Raw genomic sequence first — 18987 nt, 5'->3', positions numbered from 1 at the left:
TAGGATTCTATCTAGGTAGAATACGCATAGCTGTTCACCGTTTGTAAATTTTTGTAGCAAAATATTAGGAAAAAGACTTTGCATGTGGAGTCCAGGCTCTTTCCTCTGTGCAGCTGCATTTCCCCAAATGTGGAGGAGACCCACCTGCCCCGTTAAGGACCAGCGGTGATCCCGGTCTGACGCTGCCACAGCGAATGCCACGGGTGTTCTGTGCCAGTCAGTGATTCAACCTTGTCACAGTTGGGGAATACTGAAACAAAGCCTTGAGGGGAGCAGTGGAGGCGGCCACGGCCCATCTGACGAGCAGAATGATGCCCACCACTGTCCTCTCTGGAGGAAAGCTTGGAATAAGAGCATGATTCTGAGGAGTCAGATACACTTCAGTTTCATTCCTGGTTCTGACCACTGCTTGCTGTGTGACCTTAAGCAATTTGCTGAAATACCTCTGAGCTTCTATTTCCCCATCTGTGAAATGGGCACAATGCATAGTGGCTGGCACAGGATGGAGGAAGGTCCTTAGCACAATGCTAGGCCCACAGAATGTGCTCAAGTACATTTCCTAGAAACTGAAGGGCCTCTAGCCAAAAGGCCTATAGCCAAAAAGCAGGGTTTGACTCTGGCCATCTCTAAGAAATAAATGTAGTCAGATGATTTAAAGGAAAATGGGTAAAAGAAAAAAACCAAAGTTGCAAGTTTAAAAGGTCAGTTCTCAGGATTGATGAGAGGAAAGTGGCCTTGGAACAGACAGCGGTGACCACTCCTTCATGATGTGTGTGTGTTTTGATGGAAGTCTGTATAATTATGGATATTCATGATCCCCAAAGGCCTCCTTATGGGACAGAGGCTTAAAGACATTTTCCCTGCTCTTGGTCTTTCCCCACTCACCCTCCCTCTGACCCCAGGACCCATAAAGCCACTGGAGCCTTTTGTTTGGGACTCGGTCAATAGTGAGAGGACCCCAACAACCTGACCCTGGATTGGTGCACTACAGTTCCATGGGCAAAGAGAAACAAGAGGGGTCAGCATTTTCTCTGGTTGAGACTCTTGCTTGTACCATTGCCATAAGTAATTTAAATCTTCACCAGTACTTTCATTTTGGCTCATTGTTGCTTTAATTGGCTATTCCAACACCTGACAGCTCAGCTCTCTCTCTCCTGCTCAGCTGAACTCCTGACACCCAATAGAGAAATTAAGATGCAATAGTAAAATAGACATAAAATTTAAGACAGCTATTCTGCAAAAGACCCTCTGGAGACAATGAAAAGACAAGCCACAGACTGGAAGAAAATATTTGTGAAATATATACAGTCTCAGATGGGAATACCATCTGAGAAATACATTGTTAAGCAATGTCATTGTGTGAACATATAAAGTACTTACACAAGCATGGATGGCACAGCCTACTACACACCTAGGCTGTGTGGTATGGCCTATTGCTCCTAAGCTAAGAACCTGTACAGTATGTTACTCTACTGAACAGTGGAGGCAATTGTAACACAATGGAAAGTATTCAGATAGCTTAACATCTGAACATAGAAAAAGTATAGTACAAATACAGTATTATAATCTTATGGGATCATCTTCATATACATGGTTTGTCATTGACTGAAATGTCATTATGCAATGCTTGACTTTATCTGATGAAGGGCTAATATCCAAAATACACAAAGAAACCCTAAAACTCAACAATAAAAAGAAAGCAATTAAAAAATGGGCCAAGGATTTAAATGAACACCTCTCCAAAAAAGAGGCACAGGTGGCAAAGAAGTATTGAAGAGATGCTCAATAGCACATGTCGTTAGGGACCTGCAAATTAAAACAGCAATGAGATGTCACTACATACCTATTAGAATGGCTAAAACCCAGAACACTGACACTTCCAAATGTTGGCAGGGATGTAGAACAGCAGGAACTCATTCACTGCTGATGGGAATGCAAAATGATAGACGCTTTGGACGACAGTCTGGCAGTTTCCTACAAATCTAAACATACTCTTACCATTCAGAAATTGCACTCCTAGGTATTTACCCAAATGAGCAGAAAAATTATATCCATGCAAACATCTGCACATGAATATTTATAGCAGCTTTACTCATAATTGCCAAATTTTGGGAGCAACCAAGATGTCCTTTGGTAGGTGAATGGATAAACAAACAGTTCTCTATTCAGACAATGGAATATGATTCAGCACAAAAAAGAAATGAACTACCAAACCATGAAAATGCTTAAAGGAAACCTAAATGCATATTACTAAGTGAAAGAAGCCAATCTGAAAAGCCTACACATTCTATGATTCCAACTGTATGACATTCCAGAAAAGGTAAAACTATGGAGACAGTAAAAAGATCATGGTTGCTAGGAGTTGGGAGGGAAGAAGAGGCAGAGCACAGAGGATTTTGAGGGCAGAGAAACGATTCTGCATGACACTGTGAAAGTGGAACACATCATTAGCCATTACATATTTGTCAAAATCCATGAAATGTACTAAGAATAAACCCTAATGTAAACTTTGGGCTTTAGTTAATAATAATATGTCAATATTAGCTCATCAAGTTTAACAATTGTACCGCACCAACATGAGGGATACCAAATTATGTCTCCCAAAACATTGAGGGTTGATAAGCTACAAACGCCACAAGTGCAGGGAAGCACTTGGCCTCGGCTGCTGTTTGGCTGACAGCAGCACCTAAGTCCTTCCTTACTGAAGACAGCACTCGCTTCTCAGCCCAGAGAGGGCATCAGGAGGCACAAGAGACATCTGGAAGTAGGCTTTACTATCTTCCCAGATCTTCCTGCCTTTTAAAATACAAGAACTGCTCTCCCCTTAGTTTTGTCACTACACAGGATTTATCTCTCTTTGCTGAAATACTATTTAACCAAGGACTCCCTAAGCCACTGCCTTGAGAAATACTTTTGGACTAAGGCTTCTCCTGTGTGATGGGTACTACATAAATTAATAAACTTCTGCTTATTTTTCTTATGTTAACTTGACTTTTGTTTTCAGGAGAGTTTCTCATCTAGTAATGTAAAAAGAAAAAGAAAGGGAATTATGTTTTCTCTCCCACAACTGCAAGTTGTTAAAGCACCTCGTGGGATGGGATTGGACAAGGCATATATGGGAATTTTCTGTACTTTCTACCTAATTCATCTGTAGATCTAATGTTTCTCAAAAATGAAATTATAACAATTTTAAAAGAATACTTGAATAATCCCAAAGAAAACAGGAAAAGAGAACTGAAAGGAAGAGAAGGAGGAGGAGGTGGAGGAGGAAGGTGGGAAAGGTAGAAAAAGAACCGAATAACAGGCCTAACCCCAATAAACTCTGATTCTATCTATGAGTACTTCTAAAACAGGCCAAACAAATCTGTGGTGATAGACAGCAGAACAGTATTTGTCTTTGGGGTGGGACTTGACTGCAAGGAGCATAGGAAACTTACTAGGGGTGATGGATAGTTCCACATCTTGACCAAAGTGATGGCTACAATGGTATATACGTTTATCAAAATGCATTAAATTGTACAGTTGGGATTAGTACCTTTCTCTGCATATAAATCTTACTTCAACTTTTTTAAAAGGATTAAAAATGCTTCCTTGGTGAGCAGGACTTTTGCGTGAGGCCTGTAGGCACAGCAGCCATGCTGTAGGCACGAGGATGCAAGCCACATGATTGCTGGTGCTGGAGGACTGAAAGAAGAAATGCAGCTGAAAGCAGCTGCAGCAGCCCTGGCTTTCCCGCCTCTGAATTTCTTGTCATGAGAGAAAAATAAGCATTACGTTAACCAGGCTTTATTATGCACAGGCAAATTTACTGCTAAATATTATAAGTTTATTAACATATTTGGATATAAGCAGGACCAGAATAAGATACCTAGAACAGATACTGATTTTCTTGCATTCATGTAATAATCATTTAAAATTCATATCTGCTTTACATGAATAGATATAGAGCTAAGTGCTCCTACAAGATGAATTTTTGGTAGGCTAAACAGCACAGGTAAAGTATCTTATGAACCTAATTTCCCCAACATATCTTTTATCTCTATTTCTCTTCTTTTGGTTTGTTTCCTGTTTGTTAAGCTAATAGATGTATTAATTCCATCCCAATGTGGCTCCAAATTTTGAAATTATAAGGCCCAAGTGAATTATTTTTTTCTTTGCTCAAAAAGGATAAATACCTCATTCTGAAGACCATTCAACACATAACAAAAGTTAATGAATGGCATTTCATTGCAGCCACAAACCCATTAAGCATCAAATCCAGTCGCTGTGAACATCAAAGAAGTTAAACTGGGCATCTGGTCTCTCCTGTGCAATGGAAAAAACCTCCTAATGAAAGGCCATGACTTTATTGTTGACACCGATTCCACTTCAAACTTGGTGCCTGCAGTCTCTGCCATAAGAGTTTCTGAGGTTGTTTTTAACTCATAAAGTTAAATAACATGAAATGTTGTCTCCATAGTAAAAGATGCTTTCCTAAAACTGAAGGGCGTCTAGCCAAAAGGCCTACAGCCAAAAAGCAAGGTTTGACTGTAGCCATCTCTAAGAAAGAAATGTAGTCAGATGATTCAAAGGAAAATAGGTAAGAGAAAAAAACCAAAGTTGCAAGTTTAAAAAGTCAATACTCAGGACTGATGAGAGGAAAGTGGCCTTGGAACAGAAAGGGTGACTGCTCCTTCATGATGTGTGTGTGTTTTTATGGAGGTCAGTGTAATTACGGATATTCATGATCCCTGTGGTGCTTTGGTGGGAGGTAGAGGGAAACAGTCAGAGACCGATGCCTTCCCAGTCCCTAGTGCTGAGCAGAGGATTTGGTGAAGTAACCTGCAGTGGGTAAAGTGTAGAAAGCACAAAACTAACTCCAGCCCACAATAATCATTCACTTTTTAATACCACTGAAATAAGGAAGTTCAAAGCAATCATGTCTCCCACTTCTAGAAAAATATTCAGGTCACAATTTATAAATCTTTTGTTTAATTCATAACAATGATTAGCAGCATTTAAAAATCAACTTTATTGAAGTTTAATTTACATACAATAAAATGTACCCATTTTCTGTGTATGGTCTAAGGAGTTTTGACAAAGGCAAACACTCGCGTAACCAACACCCAATCAAGACACAAGTATTTCCATAATTCCACGAAGGTTCCTCAAGGTCTTTTGCTCCCAACCCTCACCCCTACTCTCACATAACCACTGAACTATCTTCCATCACAGCAGATTAGTTTTACCTCTTCTAGAATGTCATAGAAATGGAATCATGCAGTGTCCAGCTAATTTTGTTCCTTTGTGTCTGGCTTTCTTGCTCATTGCGTATTTCAAACACCTTCTCCTTTTCCTTGATAAGGGATATCCCATTGTGTGCATAGCCCACAGTCTTCACCTACTGATGAATGTCTGGGTTGTTTCCAGATCGAAGCTGTATAAATAAACCTTGTGAATATCTGTGGCCAAGACAATGTAGATCATGGCTTCATTCCCTTAAATAAATATCTAAGAGCAGAATTGTCGGGTTGTATGGTAAGTGTATGTTTAACTTTCTAAGAAAGAAACCATCTGTTTTTGAAGAAGTTGTACCGCTTATATTTCTATTACTGTGTGCAAGAGTTCCAGTTGGGAAGTGGCCTCTGAGCAGGTTGGGACCATGGGGCGGTTTGCACATTCCCACTTCCCTTCCTCTCCCACTGCATTCAAATACATCGCTCTCACCAAGGCAGACTGGGGATGGCCACACGGGGGGACCGTGAGGGTGCGTTCCCTGGGATCTGCCTTCAGAGCAGGCAAGGCAGGTCTCAGGATGCACAGTCTCTCTGATCAGAGAGCTTTTGAGTAATTCTACCCCAGTGTGTGTGCGTGTGTGTGTGTGTGTGTGTGTGTGTGTGTGTGTGTGTTTGGGGGGTACATACACAAGCCTGGGTACATTTATTTGAACATATTGTTAAAAATACCCATATTACTTAACGCTCTGCTTTTCCTATCTGAAACTGACTGAGAGGCCCACTCATCTCCCCACTCTTTGCTGGTTGACACTCTTTCAATTGCAGTTCCTATTTATTTATTTATGTCTAATGGGAGGCAGGGAAGCCTAGTGATTAAGAGTGAGAGTGTAAGATTTCTTTCATCTATTTCACCACTCATCTTCTCTCTGCCTCAATTTCCTTAACTATAAAATGGAGATATTAATACTACCTATTTCTCAGTAGCAAATACTATTTTCCTGTTTGGTACGTAGTAAAACGTCAGTGATTTTTTTTCCTCTTCATTGCTTTAAAAACATATGTGGTATAAAATAACATATCCAGTGGTCTTTTATTTAAAAAATCTTTGAGGCTTGACTGTGAGTAAGGGACAATACAGATGTGCCCCTTACTCTTGAGTGCCTTACAGTCTCTTAGGAAGACACACGTCATGTAGCCGCTGACCTATCATGCAAGGAATAAAGTGATGAAAGCCAGCAGGAAACTCCTGAGAGAGAAATCCATCCCCATGGATACAGCTCCTCCTGGAAAAACAGAGGCATGACCTCTAGAGGCAGGGAGGACTGTCTGCACTGGGTTTAGAGGACAGCTGTGTGCTGGAGGCTGCCAGTGCTCAACAAATTGAGCTTGCACTTTTCACCGTGCTCAGGTGAAGTACTCCTGCCAGGGCCTGCACCTATACTTGAAAGTTTCCCCCTCCTAAGTGTGGAAGGCCACTTCGCCTACATGTGTGGTCATCTGGAGGTGCTTAGAATTACACACCACCACCACCCAGGGCAGCCCCCTACTCATTACCAATGGGTATTTACACACCGCTCCCTTGGCTTTCAGATGTGATGATCCTGGAGTGTTTTGCACCATTTCTCAGGGTTTCCACAGTGATGTCATCACTCAGTGCTGCTGCCACTGTCCCCTGCGCTTCCCAGTGAACCACAGGAAGGTGAGTCCTTGTCTCAGGCTCTGTTTCTGGGAGCTGGAGTGCAGAGCCCCAGACCAGATGGATATGGCGGCCACAATTCAGATCAGCAATAGGGAAGACTTGAGTGCAGGCAGTGCCATGAGCCGGAGACAGGGGACAGGAGAGCAGATGGTGGACGAGGAGCCCACAGCCTTGGATGGCAGGTGAGGAAGAGGCCCTGGACAGCATCAAGGCTCACGCAGGCCCACCAGGAGGGTGCACTGGCCCACCCTGCCTGATACACTGCCCCAACCCCTAGCTCAGTCATGCATTCTACATGTGTTTACTGAGCACCACAGTATGCCAGGCCCTGGTCTAGGTGCCTAGGGCATATCAGAGACCAAAAGACAAAAAAGTGTCCTGGTGGTGCTTACATCCTAGCAAATAAATACAGGTACTAAATAATCATAGTGTACAAACAGAAATCATATACCATGGTGGAAGGTGATTGGTGTTTTGGAAAAACAGTAGAGCAGAGCAAGGATTGCTGGGAAGGCTGGAGAGAAGGCCACTGGGAGAAGATAGACAGGTAGAAAGTGAGGAAGGAAAGAACCATCCAAAATTGTTTCCAAAATAAGAGAGTCAAGACAATGAACAACAAGATATACTAACAAGAATAAGAGAAGACTACTCGAGATCAAATGAAGCAGCGGTTCTCCAAGGGTGGTTCCTGGACGAGCAGCATCAGCAGAAATGCAGTCTTGGGCTCCACCCCAGATCGGCCAAGTCAGAAGCTCTGAGGGAGGGGTTTGGTTTTAAGGAGCCTTGCAGGAGGTTCCAGGGGATTCAGACACATGCTCAGGTTCAAATACAGCTAGAAGGAAACACCCTTCTGTGTTGGGAAAAGCTCACCTAGTGCAGGTGGGACCAGAAAAGAACCGCACCTGCAACCTGAAGCGAAACCTCAGAACTCAACAGAGAACAAGAAAATCACCAAAGAACTCGGGGAGAAAAGGAAAAGAAAAAAGAAATGGTCCATGAAAGAAAACACATTATTTGACATCAGCCTTCTCATCAGTAACAACATATGCAAAAAAGCAAAGGCTGGATATCTCCAGAGTTCTGTGGGAAAACAATTTAGAGCCTAGAAATTTATGTCTAGGTGAGGCATCATTCAACCTGCGGAAGGGAAAGGCATTTCTGGTCATGCGAGCATGCAGCAAACCTACCCATTGATGACCGTCTCAGAAAAAGACACAAATCAAAACAAAACACTCCCATGAGAACTGAATCCAGCGGTACTGGGAATCAGAGGTGAAGATGAGAAAAAATCAAGAAAAACTCATGGCATCTAAGAAAAACTCATGGCATCTAAGCAGGCTTTGATTGTAAAAATGTATAACAATCAAAAAATAAAATTCAAATGCAATCCAGGTGGGCAGTGGTGTGGGAATTTGGGTAACTTGAGAGGAGAGGAAATAGAAATAACAGATTGTTGAGTATTTTGGGGGAGGGGGAGGAGATAGCTATTAATTAACATGAAGACATTGATAGGAAGACATAGGCTTTAGTATGTGAGGTGAAAAAGTAAGATTATTTGAAGAATACAAGTAGTCTATATCAGTTCCAAACTATTAAGGGAAAAAGTAGATCAAAGAAAACTTAATCAATCTAACTGACAAGAGCGAGAGACTAGAAACCCCAATGAATCATTATAAATGGAATACATAAAATAAGTCAGCACAAATTTATTAGTAACCTTAATGAATGTGAATAGATTGAATTGTCCCATTAAAAGACAAAGACTTTCGACTGAATAAAAGAAAAAAAAAATAAAATAAAATCCAGCTTTGTTGTTTACAAGCGACAAAATGAAGTGCCACCAGAAGGCTGAATTTAGGGAAAAAACAATCAGATATTCATCAGATGCAGTAGAATGAAACGGGTATATTAGTTGTAAAGTCATATATAATATAATTTGAAGTGAAAAGGTTCAAAAACGTATATTTTATATTGGTGAAGGACGAAATCTGCCAAACACATATCAGTCCCTTCACCACGTGGCTATAAATAGAAGACAAAACTGGTGGAAATCTGAGGAGAAGCTGACGAAGCCACAGCCATGGGGGATGAGGGCCTGGATGGAGGCCAGAACATAAGGACTTGTAGGATGGATAAGGAAAACAGACAAGCGGGTGACACCCTGACACACACATGGGACGGGAGGTGGCGATTTCAACAATGAAGTAAAACATTTGTGACATAACTTTTTTGCAAAAGCCAGATCCTGGAGAAAGAAGGTAGACGTCCCAATTATTTTCTTCCACTCACAAATTTCATTGTTTCTTGATACTTGAACACGGGAGGAGTCCCACAGAGACAGGTCATGGGCTTGGCTTCAGACCTTATGATATGAACTATATAGACACGTGTAAGGCCAGTGGCAGAGGCAGGCAGGCTTTGCAGGAAGGTGACAGGAGGGTGCTGGGCCTCACCAGGGCCAGCAGAACAAAGTGGCCTGGAATTTGCACTGGCACGGCCTGAGAAACTCAGCCCTTCCTTCTCAGGCTCCAAGCTCAGCTTTGTGAGACCTGGTTGTGACCACCACACCTGGGACATTCCTCTACCCCCTTTTGTGTTTTCTCTCTCTCTTCCCTCCCCCATCTCTCCTTCCTTCTCTTTCTCATTTATTCATTGCCTCCTATTCATTTTCTCCCTCCCTCCCATTTATTCCTTCCCTCCCTCCCATTCATTCCTCCCCATTCTTTCCCTCCTTCCCTCCATCCCTCCATCCCTCCCTCTCCCTCCCTCCCTCTCCCTCCCTTCCTCCCTGCCTTCCTTACTTCCATTCAGTTGAATTCTGTGAACCAGTTTTAACCACAAGAGAACATCAGCATCCAAGTTAATGATGACAAACCTCAAATAGAATCCAACTACTAGAACTCAGAGAGGGACAACTGCTCACGGGGAATTCGGTGGTGGTTCCCCTGGGGACTCAGGAGAGGGCCTGTGCCTGAGCTGCACGCTGAGCATCCTTAAGTCAATCACAGTTCTGGAAAAATGACTGCATTTGATCCACACCTTTTACTCTCTCTGCCTCTTTCTTCCCTATTTCACTCTTGACCTGTCCATAATTTCCTCTGAAAAGGGGAAGTTAGGAGGCACTCAGAGGATCTGAAGGGTAAACCCATTAGTCATTCTCTTTCTAAGCAACTGTAATGTAAAATATAATTCAGGGAAAGGCTGACTGTGACTTCTCTGGTTTTCAATTTATCATCTCTGCTCTCCGTATCTCCTCTTGCTGAATATACACAAGAGTCAGGTGAGAACTTGACAGGCTCACTCAATGTATGTTCAATCCCATGGAAGGTACATAGTACATGTCTGAGTCTCTCATTTTAATCTGAATTTTGTCTGATGACAGCAACACAAATGTACTCTGCATTGTGCAATAGATATGTGTGCAAATTAATTTTTCTTGGCAAATCATTTGTTTGCGAATGATTTACCTAGCATTTAAGAAATTTTAGCGAGATAGCAAAAGTCACCAAGAAAAGTAACCATCACAAGTTGGTGTTTTCTTTCATAGGCTTTTCCTAAATTGAGAAACACTGGCCCCGGGTGTACGAGACAGAAGGATGATAGAACTGTGTGTGCTTGTGGGTGTGTGTCTTGTGGGTGTGTGTTGTGTGTGTTTGTGGATCCATGTCTCTGTGTTGTGCATGTGTGTGTTTGTGTGTGTGTGTTGGGAGAACAGCCATGGTTGTTCATATTGAGGAATAATCTCCAAGTGTATGTTGTGAATGACTAGACTTCTAACAGGATCAGCTGCATTTAACCCTAAATAATGGATATTTATTGCAAGTGTTCTGTACCATCAGCATAACAGAACAGAATCCTTTATTCTTCTTAAGTCCTGTGCTTTTGCCACAGCCTTTTGCACAATCTTAAAGCAGCCTGACTCAGAACTGACCACCATCTGCTGTTCCTGACTTGGAATCACCATGAGATTTGTGTAGCCAAACAACCAGCAATCTGATCTGCCTGTCCAATTAGTTAAATAAACTGAAAGGGCTTTGCTGACAAAGTAGTGATAAATGCTCCAATGATAATTATAGGACAGTATTTTCACATCGCGTCCATTGGACATGTTTAATTCTGCGCCAGACATCACCCATGTAATTTACAAGATGCAGGGAATTAAAGAGTGATGAGGGGACCATGGATGAGTGGACTCAGCTGCCATGGACACTGGGCGCAGTGCAGCCCTCTGTATTCCATGTCCCCAAGGGCAGCACACTGAGGGGCAGGGAACACATTTGCTGAGGTAATGAAGGAGGGCAGAGCCCAGCACCCCCTGTCGCCTCCAGCAGGTGCAGGTGCAGAAACTCAACCACAAGGTACCTTCTTTTTAGCAACTCTTTGAAAAGGGAGATGGATAAATGTAATGACCTTGAAAGCAAGTTCTGCCAGGTATTTCGAGTTGTCGTGAAATATATTAAAACAAGTTCACAACCCATGTATGTAAGAATTTATTAGGACAGGCACATAACAGAAAGCTCAAAGGACAACAAAGCTGCACCTTCCTAAAGGCTGACCCATGATGGCACGCAAAGGACCATTTTGTTAGAACTTGGAGGAAAAGCTCCATCTCTGAGCCTTCCCTCCTCACAGTCTGGGAAACATGCACAGGATGAAGATAAATCCTGCATAGAAATCTTATAATTTCAGAATTAGTCAAACACATTTGAAATACACACATTTAAAAATACTTACATTCTCATTTAGCGTTCATGAAGTGATTACTGACATTTACAGTCACATCTGACATCACAGAGTAAGGCTTTTCAGGGATCAAATTCAAGTTTAAGTCAAATCTACGCAAAGAACTTCAGCCCAGGGGAATAGTGGGCAAAATCTGCTGAAAAGAACTGCTTGCCACCTTGCAGATAAGAGCAACAGCGCAATAAAGGGATTCCAGAGCTTCCACTTTAAATAGAAGGGCATTTATCTACAAGAACAGACCAAAACACAATTTATTTTTAAAGCTCTTCAGTGAGTATTTGTCTCAGAAATCTATTATGAAAATAGTGTCTTTGATTAGTGAATATATGGAGAATTCAGATTATTATCCTCTATTTTTGGTTGAGAAAATGCACAAACCATATAGATTTAAGCCATGGGTTTTGCAGCCAAAGTAGAGACAGATGTTTTCTGGGATCATATCTCAGATTCCCATGCTAAAGCTATTGTTCAAGGTGATGGAAATATGTAGGGGGCATTAAACCATTTTGCAGCTGCTAGAAAGCCGTGTTTTCCTGTTTTCCTGATTTAGACAATGGAGAAGCTAAGAGGAGAAATAATAGGAAAGGCTTTCCTATGTTAGTTTTAAAAAGACCGTGTTATTTTTAATTCAAATTTTTTTGTCAAATCTCATCTCTGCTCTCCTAGTTTTCACAGAAATATTTATAGGAATAAAGGTTGAAACAAAAGTACCTAATGATCGTCTCCATCCATCGAAATATTGCTCAGGGATAAGACCCATGAGGATGGAAAAGACAAAGCAATTTGAAGAGAAAAAAAAATTCTTTTAAACTCAGCTCATCCTGCAAAATGGACATAACACATGCGTATAAAGGTTTGACTTTTTCACCCCACTTTTCTGTCTGGTTGTGGGGAAGATGACATGAGGCTGGCCCTTCCTGAAGCTTTGCTCCTCTGCCACTGACCAACAGACAGGCCTTGAGGTGGCCTTGCAAGGTCGGCAGTGACCACAGCCTACTTCCCCACATCCTTAATCAGAACCTCGTGCAGTTCATCCCCACATTACCCAAACATAACGTCATAGTGCTACACACAGATGTGTTGCATCGTGATGCTGTGGCAATGACGATGATGCTGAAGTGTGGGCCACTGAAGGCAGAGACCAGATGTGGCTGGTCTTGCCTGGAAGCCAAGCTGTTGAGCAGGGGTGGAGTCCCTTCTACAGAGGATGCTCACCAAGTTCCTCTTAATGCATTGTCGATAACTGTCCTGCCCTGGTTTTTCTGCCTTCCTCAGATTATCTGTAGGAATTGTCCTCCTGCATCACCCTTCCCAAATGACGAAGAAGAAAGAAAGAGCAATGATAGCACCTGAAATTCAGGAATGAGTGGGTATGGCGAGCTGCATGTGTGACATGTTCTCTCTTTACATTGTCTGCTTTGAGACATGGGATGAGGGGAGGGAGAGAGTTGGTCCTGAATATATTCAGTTTTTCCAAGAGTCTCCCAGAATTATTGACCTATTTGGACAACAAGTCTTCATTGCCTTGTTGTCCATCTCCAAGTGAAACCTTCCCCCTGTCCCCACGGCCCTGGCTTGTTCTGCTGCTGAACAGGTCACCTGGAGAGAAACATTGTGTCTAGTGAGAAGTCAGCAGGTGGCAGGGTGCACCTCTCCCCACACTATGACCCCTGGATTCCCCACTGTGCCACGCAAGCTTGGGTCCCTCAGGATAAGGATGATTTGTTAATGTCCCCTTGGTGGTGGGCATTTGTTTACCCACTACTGTAGCCCCAAGATCCCCCAAACAAGAACTTCCATCCCTCAAAGTAACAGCAAAAATAAACAGGAGAATAAAGCACGTGTTTGAGCCCAGTGGTTTCCATCAGACGCACCTCCTGAGGCGTCTGGTTGGGTTGCTGGCTCTCCCCCAGCAGTGGGAGTGGTGTGCAAGAGAAAGCACCACCCAGCAGGAGAGGGACCCAGCCCTGCCAGGGGAGGTTTTGAGGAACTGGATTCTTTATCACCCATTTCTCTCCTTGTGGGTTCCATAGAGAGGGTCTGTGCCCTCCCTGTTGTTGAGAATGGGGCTGCATGTTGTCACCTAAAGAAAAATTCAGAGACCAGACGATGGGCTGGGCTGTGAGAGTAATCAGAACACTGTGGAAATAGGAGGCCTCGTTGGACCCCAGGATTCATACACAGACTGCGTCGGGGCTCTGGGAAGCCAAGGGCAGAAATGCCTCCTTCACCCCAAATGATAAGGGCAAGGATTTTCAAGGCCCAGAGGGAAAAGTGTTGTATTTGCATTTATTTAAGTGCTGATGTTGGTCAGCAGCGCATCCAGCCATGTCTTTAGAATCCTCTGAATGGCCAGACAGACAGCTGCTCTCCACGCCACAGACTGCCCAGCATCGCACATCACCTAGAGTCTCGTGGCCAAGGAAGTTTTGCCAAATGGACACAGCCTTTGTCTCCCTTAAGTGTTAAACACCAGAGTTCCAACTGAAAACTGGAGACCATGAGATGACTTTAAAAAGAAGTTCCAAATGCCCCACTGAGCCCCACAAAACCTCCATCTTTCCTTTCACCTCCCCTGCCCCTTGAGTTTTCCATTAAAAACAATCTGAACCATAGAATCTATATTTCTTTTTTTTTTTTTTTTTTGAGGCAGAGTCTCGCTCTGTCGCCCGGACTGGAGTGCAGAGGCCGGATCTCAGCTCACTGCAAGCTCTGCCTCCCGGGTTTACGCCATTCTCCTGCCTCAGCCTCCTGAGTAGCTGGGACTACAGGCGCCCGCCACCTCGCCCGGCTAGTTTTTTTGTATTTTTTAGTAGAGACGGGGTTTCACCGTGTTAGCCAGGATGGTCTCGATCTCCTGACCTCGTGATCCGCCCGTCTCGGCCTCCCAAAGTGCTGGGATTACAGGCTTGAGCCACCGCGCCCGGCCAGAATCTATATTTCAAAACTGGCAAGCGTATTAACTCTAAGGGCCTGCTCCTGGTGGTTTTTCAACTGCGCCAGGGTGTCATCTCGGAGACTGATGCATTGCTAGGGCAAAACCAGAAACACCCTTTCTCTGAGGCTTTGGGGCCTTGGAGGGAGACACATTTCCTCTGTCTGTTCTCCTGCACAGTGGCAGCAAAAAGCCCACGGGAGACATGAGGCCTCCCAGAGATACTCAGGTAACTTCTAGTGACTCTGACCATTGGTGACCCCAGGGCTGTGTTCCAGTGCCCCAGGCAGAATGGTGCCGTGTGTGTGTGTGTGTGTGTGTGTGTGTGTGTGTGTGTGTGTGTGTGTGAAAGAGAGAGAGAAGGAGAGTGCACACTATCGACCACATTATCATCATAAGGAGAAATCTTTGCAAATGTGACTTTTAAAATTAGGATATAAATTTAAATGGCTTTGAGCAATTTTTGCTGATAAAAATGATTTTAGTTAGTCCTCTTCTTCCCTCTTCCTTCCCTCCTTACCCCCAATTTTAAGGAAAAGAGAGACACAGAACAAAAGTTCATTAAGCAAACTGCCTGACTAGCTCCCTACTTGGTGTGTGCCCCACCCACACTTCAGGATTTAAAATCTCAGGATGCTGCATCAACTGTGAACTATGAACTGTGCTAAAATGCTTTAAAAGGACAGCTTTCAAAACACAGTGCATCATCTCCCATTCACACATCCTTCAGAAAACAGCCCAATGGAAGTTTCCGCATGGCTTCCTCCATCTGAGTTCGGAGCACTGGCATTCCCAGCAGGATGAAGTGGAGGCGGGGCCACAAGCAGGGTGTCTGAGGCCTGCCCTGGCTCAAAGACAGGTTGTCCTTGATTTTGTTTCCTTGTTAGTGTGGATCACATCCGTAGTCAAGCGTGTGATAACCTCAGTACATTTAGATGAATTAATTCAAGTATCTGTGAACAAATCCCTGCCCTCTCTCGCCCTAGCCCTGTAGATGATGTGACTTTACAAATACCTGTAATTCACTTCAAGCAACTTTTCTCATACTTTTCAAGCTTCCTTTGCAAATAAACACAAGACTATTAGAAATGTAAGAACTAAAGAGTCACTCCCTGCCTCCTTCCACTTCCTTGCCACCCAAAAGGTTAATTGCACTTCTGGCCATTCTGGAGGATGTCAACAATTTCACATTCTGCAAGACTTGTGCTGGGGAAATGCAGGAATGCAAATGTAAAGAAATGTTTCCAGTCCTGAACATGTTCCCTTTGACCAAAAAATCAGGTCTTCTTATCTAATTGAATAATTAATTGACTTAGTTTTCATCCTAGGAAGAGAAACAAATCATTTGAATCCTAATCGGCATGAGCAGCCCACCTTTTCCTCTTAGATGGTAGAAGTGAGCAGAGAAGCTATTCAGGGCAGCCCCTTAGCCCCGGCCTCCTCACACCCTGATCTGGAATTGGTCACATTGGCATTTGAAAAGGAAGGGGGAGTAAGAATCATTACAGAGTCACAAAATCTCCACTGCGGCACCCCAACACACAGCTTCCACTTCAGGAACACCACACACGCATAGAAAATACCTGCATGTTCCAAGGGGTCTTTAAGGAGAAGGTTTACAATTGTTTGCTAAGATTTCAGTCCAGTCTTTCAGAAAGATGTGGGTCCCCCTTTGGAATGGGGAGTTCAAAGCTCTGAGGATGGTGGCCGGTGACTCTAGTGTCTCTAGGGCCACCTCACTTTCAGCAGTCTGTCCCAGGTGTCGGACTACGGGAAACAAAAGAGACAGTGTTGGAAGCCAGGGCGCCCCTGCCGCCTGCACGTCTGGACCTTGGGAGGGAGCCCCACATTACGTGCAGCCGCGCTGCAGAGGGGCAGCATGCTGTAAGGGACCCCACGTGCCTGGCGTGGGGGGAGGTTGAGGGGTCAGCTGCTGGGACCGGGGTGTGTCTGCCCACAGGGAACCTGGGCCTGCTCCTGCTGCCACCTCTTTGTACTGTGGTCAGTGTCCCCACGCCTGTGCATCCCCTCCCCCGGTCGCTCAGGGCCCCCTTTACCTGTACTGGTTCTCCATTGCCCTGCTCTCTGCTCGCTCTGGAACCCAGGAGTAACTGTCTGCTGCATTCTGGGGCTTCTCCTTCTTCTCCTCCCTCTTCGCTCTCCGCTTGCGATAGACCAGTAGCCCCAGAGCCAGGGCCAGCAGAAGTAGGATGGCCACCACGGTGCCTAGGATGTAGAATAAAAGCAGCTTTTGCCCATCAGTGCCGTCGTCATTTTGTGTGGCCACGAAGGAGTCCTCACCTGCAGGCTCCTGGGGGCCAGAGGCAGCTGTGGTGTGATGGATGCTGGGCTCCCTCCAGAGGCCTGGGGACCCACTGGGGTCCAGCATCTCAAGTGGGACAGAGGTGATAGGGGCATCAGATGAGATCGAAGGTCTCCTTGTGGTGGGTGTAGACTTGGGGGTGCCCTCGGGGCCCCTCGTGGGACTGGCTGTTGCAGCGGGAGGCACAGTGCTCCCCCCTCTCTCTCCCTTGTACTCCTCATCGGGGGGCCCAGATGCTGGTCCCAGAGACACAGGCCCCATGGTGCAGGACACCCCATTGGGGGCCAGCACCCAGCCTGGCAGGCAGCCACAGCGGAAGGACCCTTGTGTGTTGAAGCACAAGCTGTCACAGAGGGGGCCCCCCGGGCCCACACACTCATCCACGTCCTGGCACTGAGTGCCGTCCTCCCCGGCCAGGACGTAGCCCTCCTCGCAGGAACAGTGGAATGAGCCCTCTGTGTTGGTGCAGCCCTGGGCGCAAGGCGAGTGGCCCAGGGCACACTCATCCACATCCTGACAGGCCCCCTCTCCAGGACCGCCCGGCTCATAGCCAACCCAGCATTCGCAGCGGAAGCTCCCAGGGGTGTTGACACACTCCTGGGCACAGGGGGAGTCCTGGCATTCGTCCACGTCTACACAGTCCAGCTGACTCGAGTCCAGCTGGTACCCTTGGGGGCAGCGGCACGTGTAGTTTTTCCCATGGGGTCCCAGGATGCATGTGGCCCCCCCACGACATGGGCTAGAGCTGCAAGGGTTTCGTGAGGTACAGGTCACCAGGTCGTCCAGCAGCCGGAACCCTGGCCGGCAGCCGCAGAGGAAGGAGCCATCCCCGCCTTCAAAGCAGTCCTGGTGGCAACCCCCATTGTTGAAGTTGCAGCCATACTTGGGGCTGACACAGAGGGGGCCCGAGCTGCCCCAGTCGAACACATCGGGGGCCTTCTCCTTGCACAGGAAATAATGACTCTGACTCTCGTCTTTATCCCCTTCCCCACAGACCACATTGGCGGCGGAGGCAAAGGGCACAGCCTCCAAGGAGGAACTGGTGGTCTGGAAGGGGGTGGCGTAGGTCACCTGACCTGGGCCCCCCAGGGCCAGAGGCCGGCACATGCCTTTGAAGCTGAATTTGCACACGAAGCCCTCGATGTTACTTCCGGGGGAGCCTGGGCTCCCACAGGGGCCTTCGGACCACTTCGGGAGGCGCCTGGGAAGGAGCGGCTGGGACAGGTCCAGCAGCAGAGACACACAGCGCTTGGAGATGCACGAGTTCCGGAGCTCCTTGTGCCAGTTAGAGTAAGGCGTGTCCTCGCCGCCGCCCACCCAGCTGAAGCCCTTCAGCGGCAGACTGGGGTCCAGACACTTGCCCTTCTCTCGCTGGAGCCCAATCCAGAACTTGCCCATCCTTGCCGTCAGGGCTGCCTCCCGTCTCAGGAGTTGGGCCAGTACTCGCTGGACGTGCTGGGCCTCCTCCTCGCTCTTCACAGTGGCCAGGTTGCCCCCGTTCTGGTTGCAGAGGTTCTGAGCCTCGGCAGCGCTCAGCTTGCCCGAGTGGGCCGTGTAGCAGGCGGTCCCCGCGCAGACCACCGCCTCCGTGTCAGCTCCCGTCCCGGCCCCGAGCTGCCTCAGGAGCAGCAGCAGCAGCAGCAGGCCCATAGAGGTGGCCATCCCGGTCTCCGTGTGCCTCTCGGCAGGAGGCGAGAAGCCCAGCGGCGACAGCAGCTTCTATCTCGGCTCCCAGCTGGGACCCTACGGGAGCTAAGGGGTGAGCTGCAGCCACTCTGGCCCCGATAAGGACACAAAGGCTGCGGGCTTTCCACGTCCCCGTGACCCAAGGCGCATCCTGTACTGTTGTACTTCTTATTTCTCACCGGATGCTGGGGCTTCCTGCAATGAATAGTTCTCTGACTCCTGCTGCCTTCATCACGGTGCTGTTGTTCATAAAAGGAGCCAGGCAGCTCTGCCGGGTCCCTGGCTCAGCACTGTGGAAACTCAGCGACGTGGGGAAGACGTTACAGCCTGGAGATACTGCCGGCTTGATTTTGGCTCCATTCTCTTTCTCATGGCATGAGGAGCC

The 18987-nt window shown here is 46.1% G+C and overlaps 1 protein-coding gene across 2 annotated transcripts; it reads right to left on the bottom strand.

Annotated features, from left to right (window-relative positions):
• Positions 1-15885: 15885 nt before the first annotated feature.
• Positions 15886-18754, bottom strand: CD93 (CD93 molecule). 2 transcript variants are annotated; one of them, XM_010369092.2, is made up of 3 exons: positions 16895-18754; positions 16651-16819; positions 15886-16360 (listed from the first exon to the last, which is right to left on the bottom strand). In XM_010369092.2, the coding sequence occupies exons 1-3, from the start codon at positions 18576-18578 to the stop codon at positions 16336-16338; spliced, it is 1878 nt and encodes a 625-aa protein (XP_010367394.1). In that variant the 5' UTR covers positions 18579-18754; the 3' UTR covers positions 15886-16335. The 2 variants fall into 2 exon arrangements, with proteins under 2 accessions (XP_010367394.1, XP_010367393.1); XM_010369091.2 differs by having other exon boundaries at positions 16651-18754.
• Positions 18755-18987: the final 233 nt, after the last annotated feature.

Source organism: Rhinopithecus roxellana, chromosome 13 (genome assembly GCF_007565055.1).
Source record: "Rhinopithecus roxellana isolate Shanxi Qingling chromosome 13, ASM756505v1, whole genome shotgun sequence".
In the NCBI taxonomy this organism is placed as follows: Eukaryota; Metazoa; Chordata; class Mammalia; order Primates; family Cercopithecidae; genus Rhinopithecus; species Rhinopithecus roxellana.
Note: the sequence above shows the minus strand (reverse complement) of the source record. Positions and strands in the feature narration are given on the sequence as shown.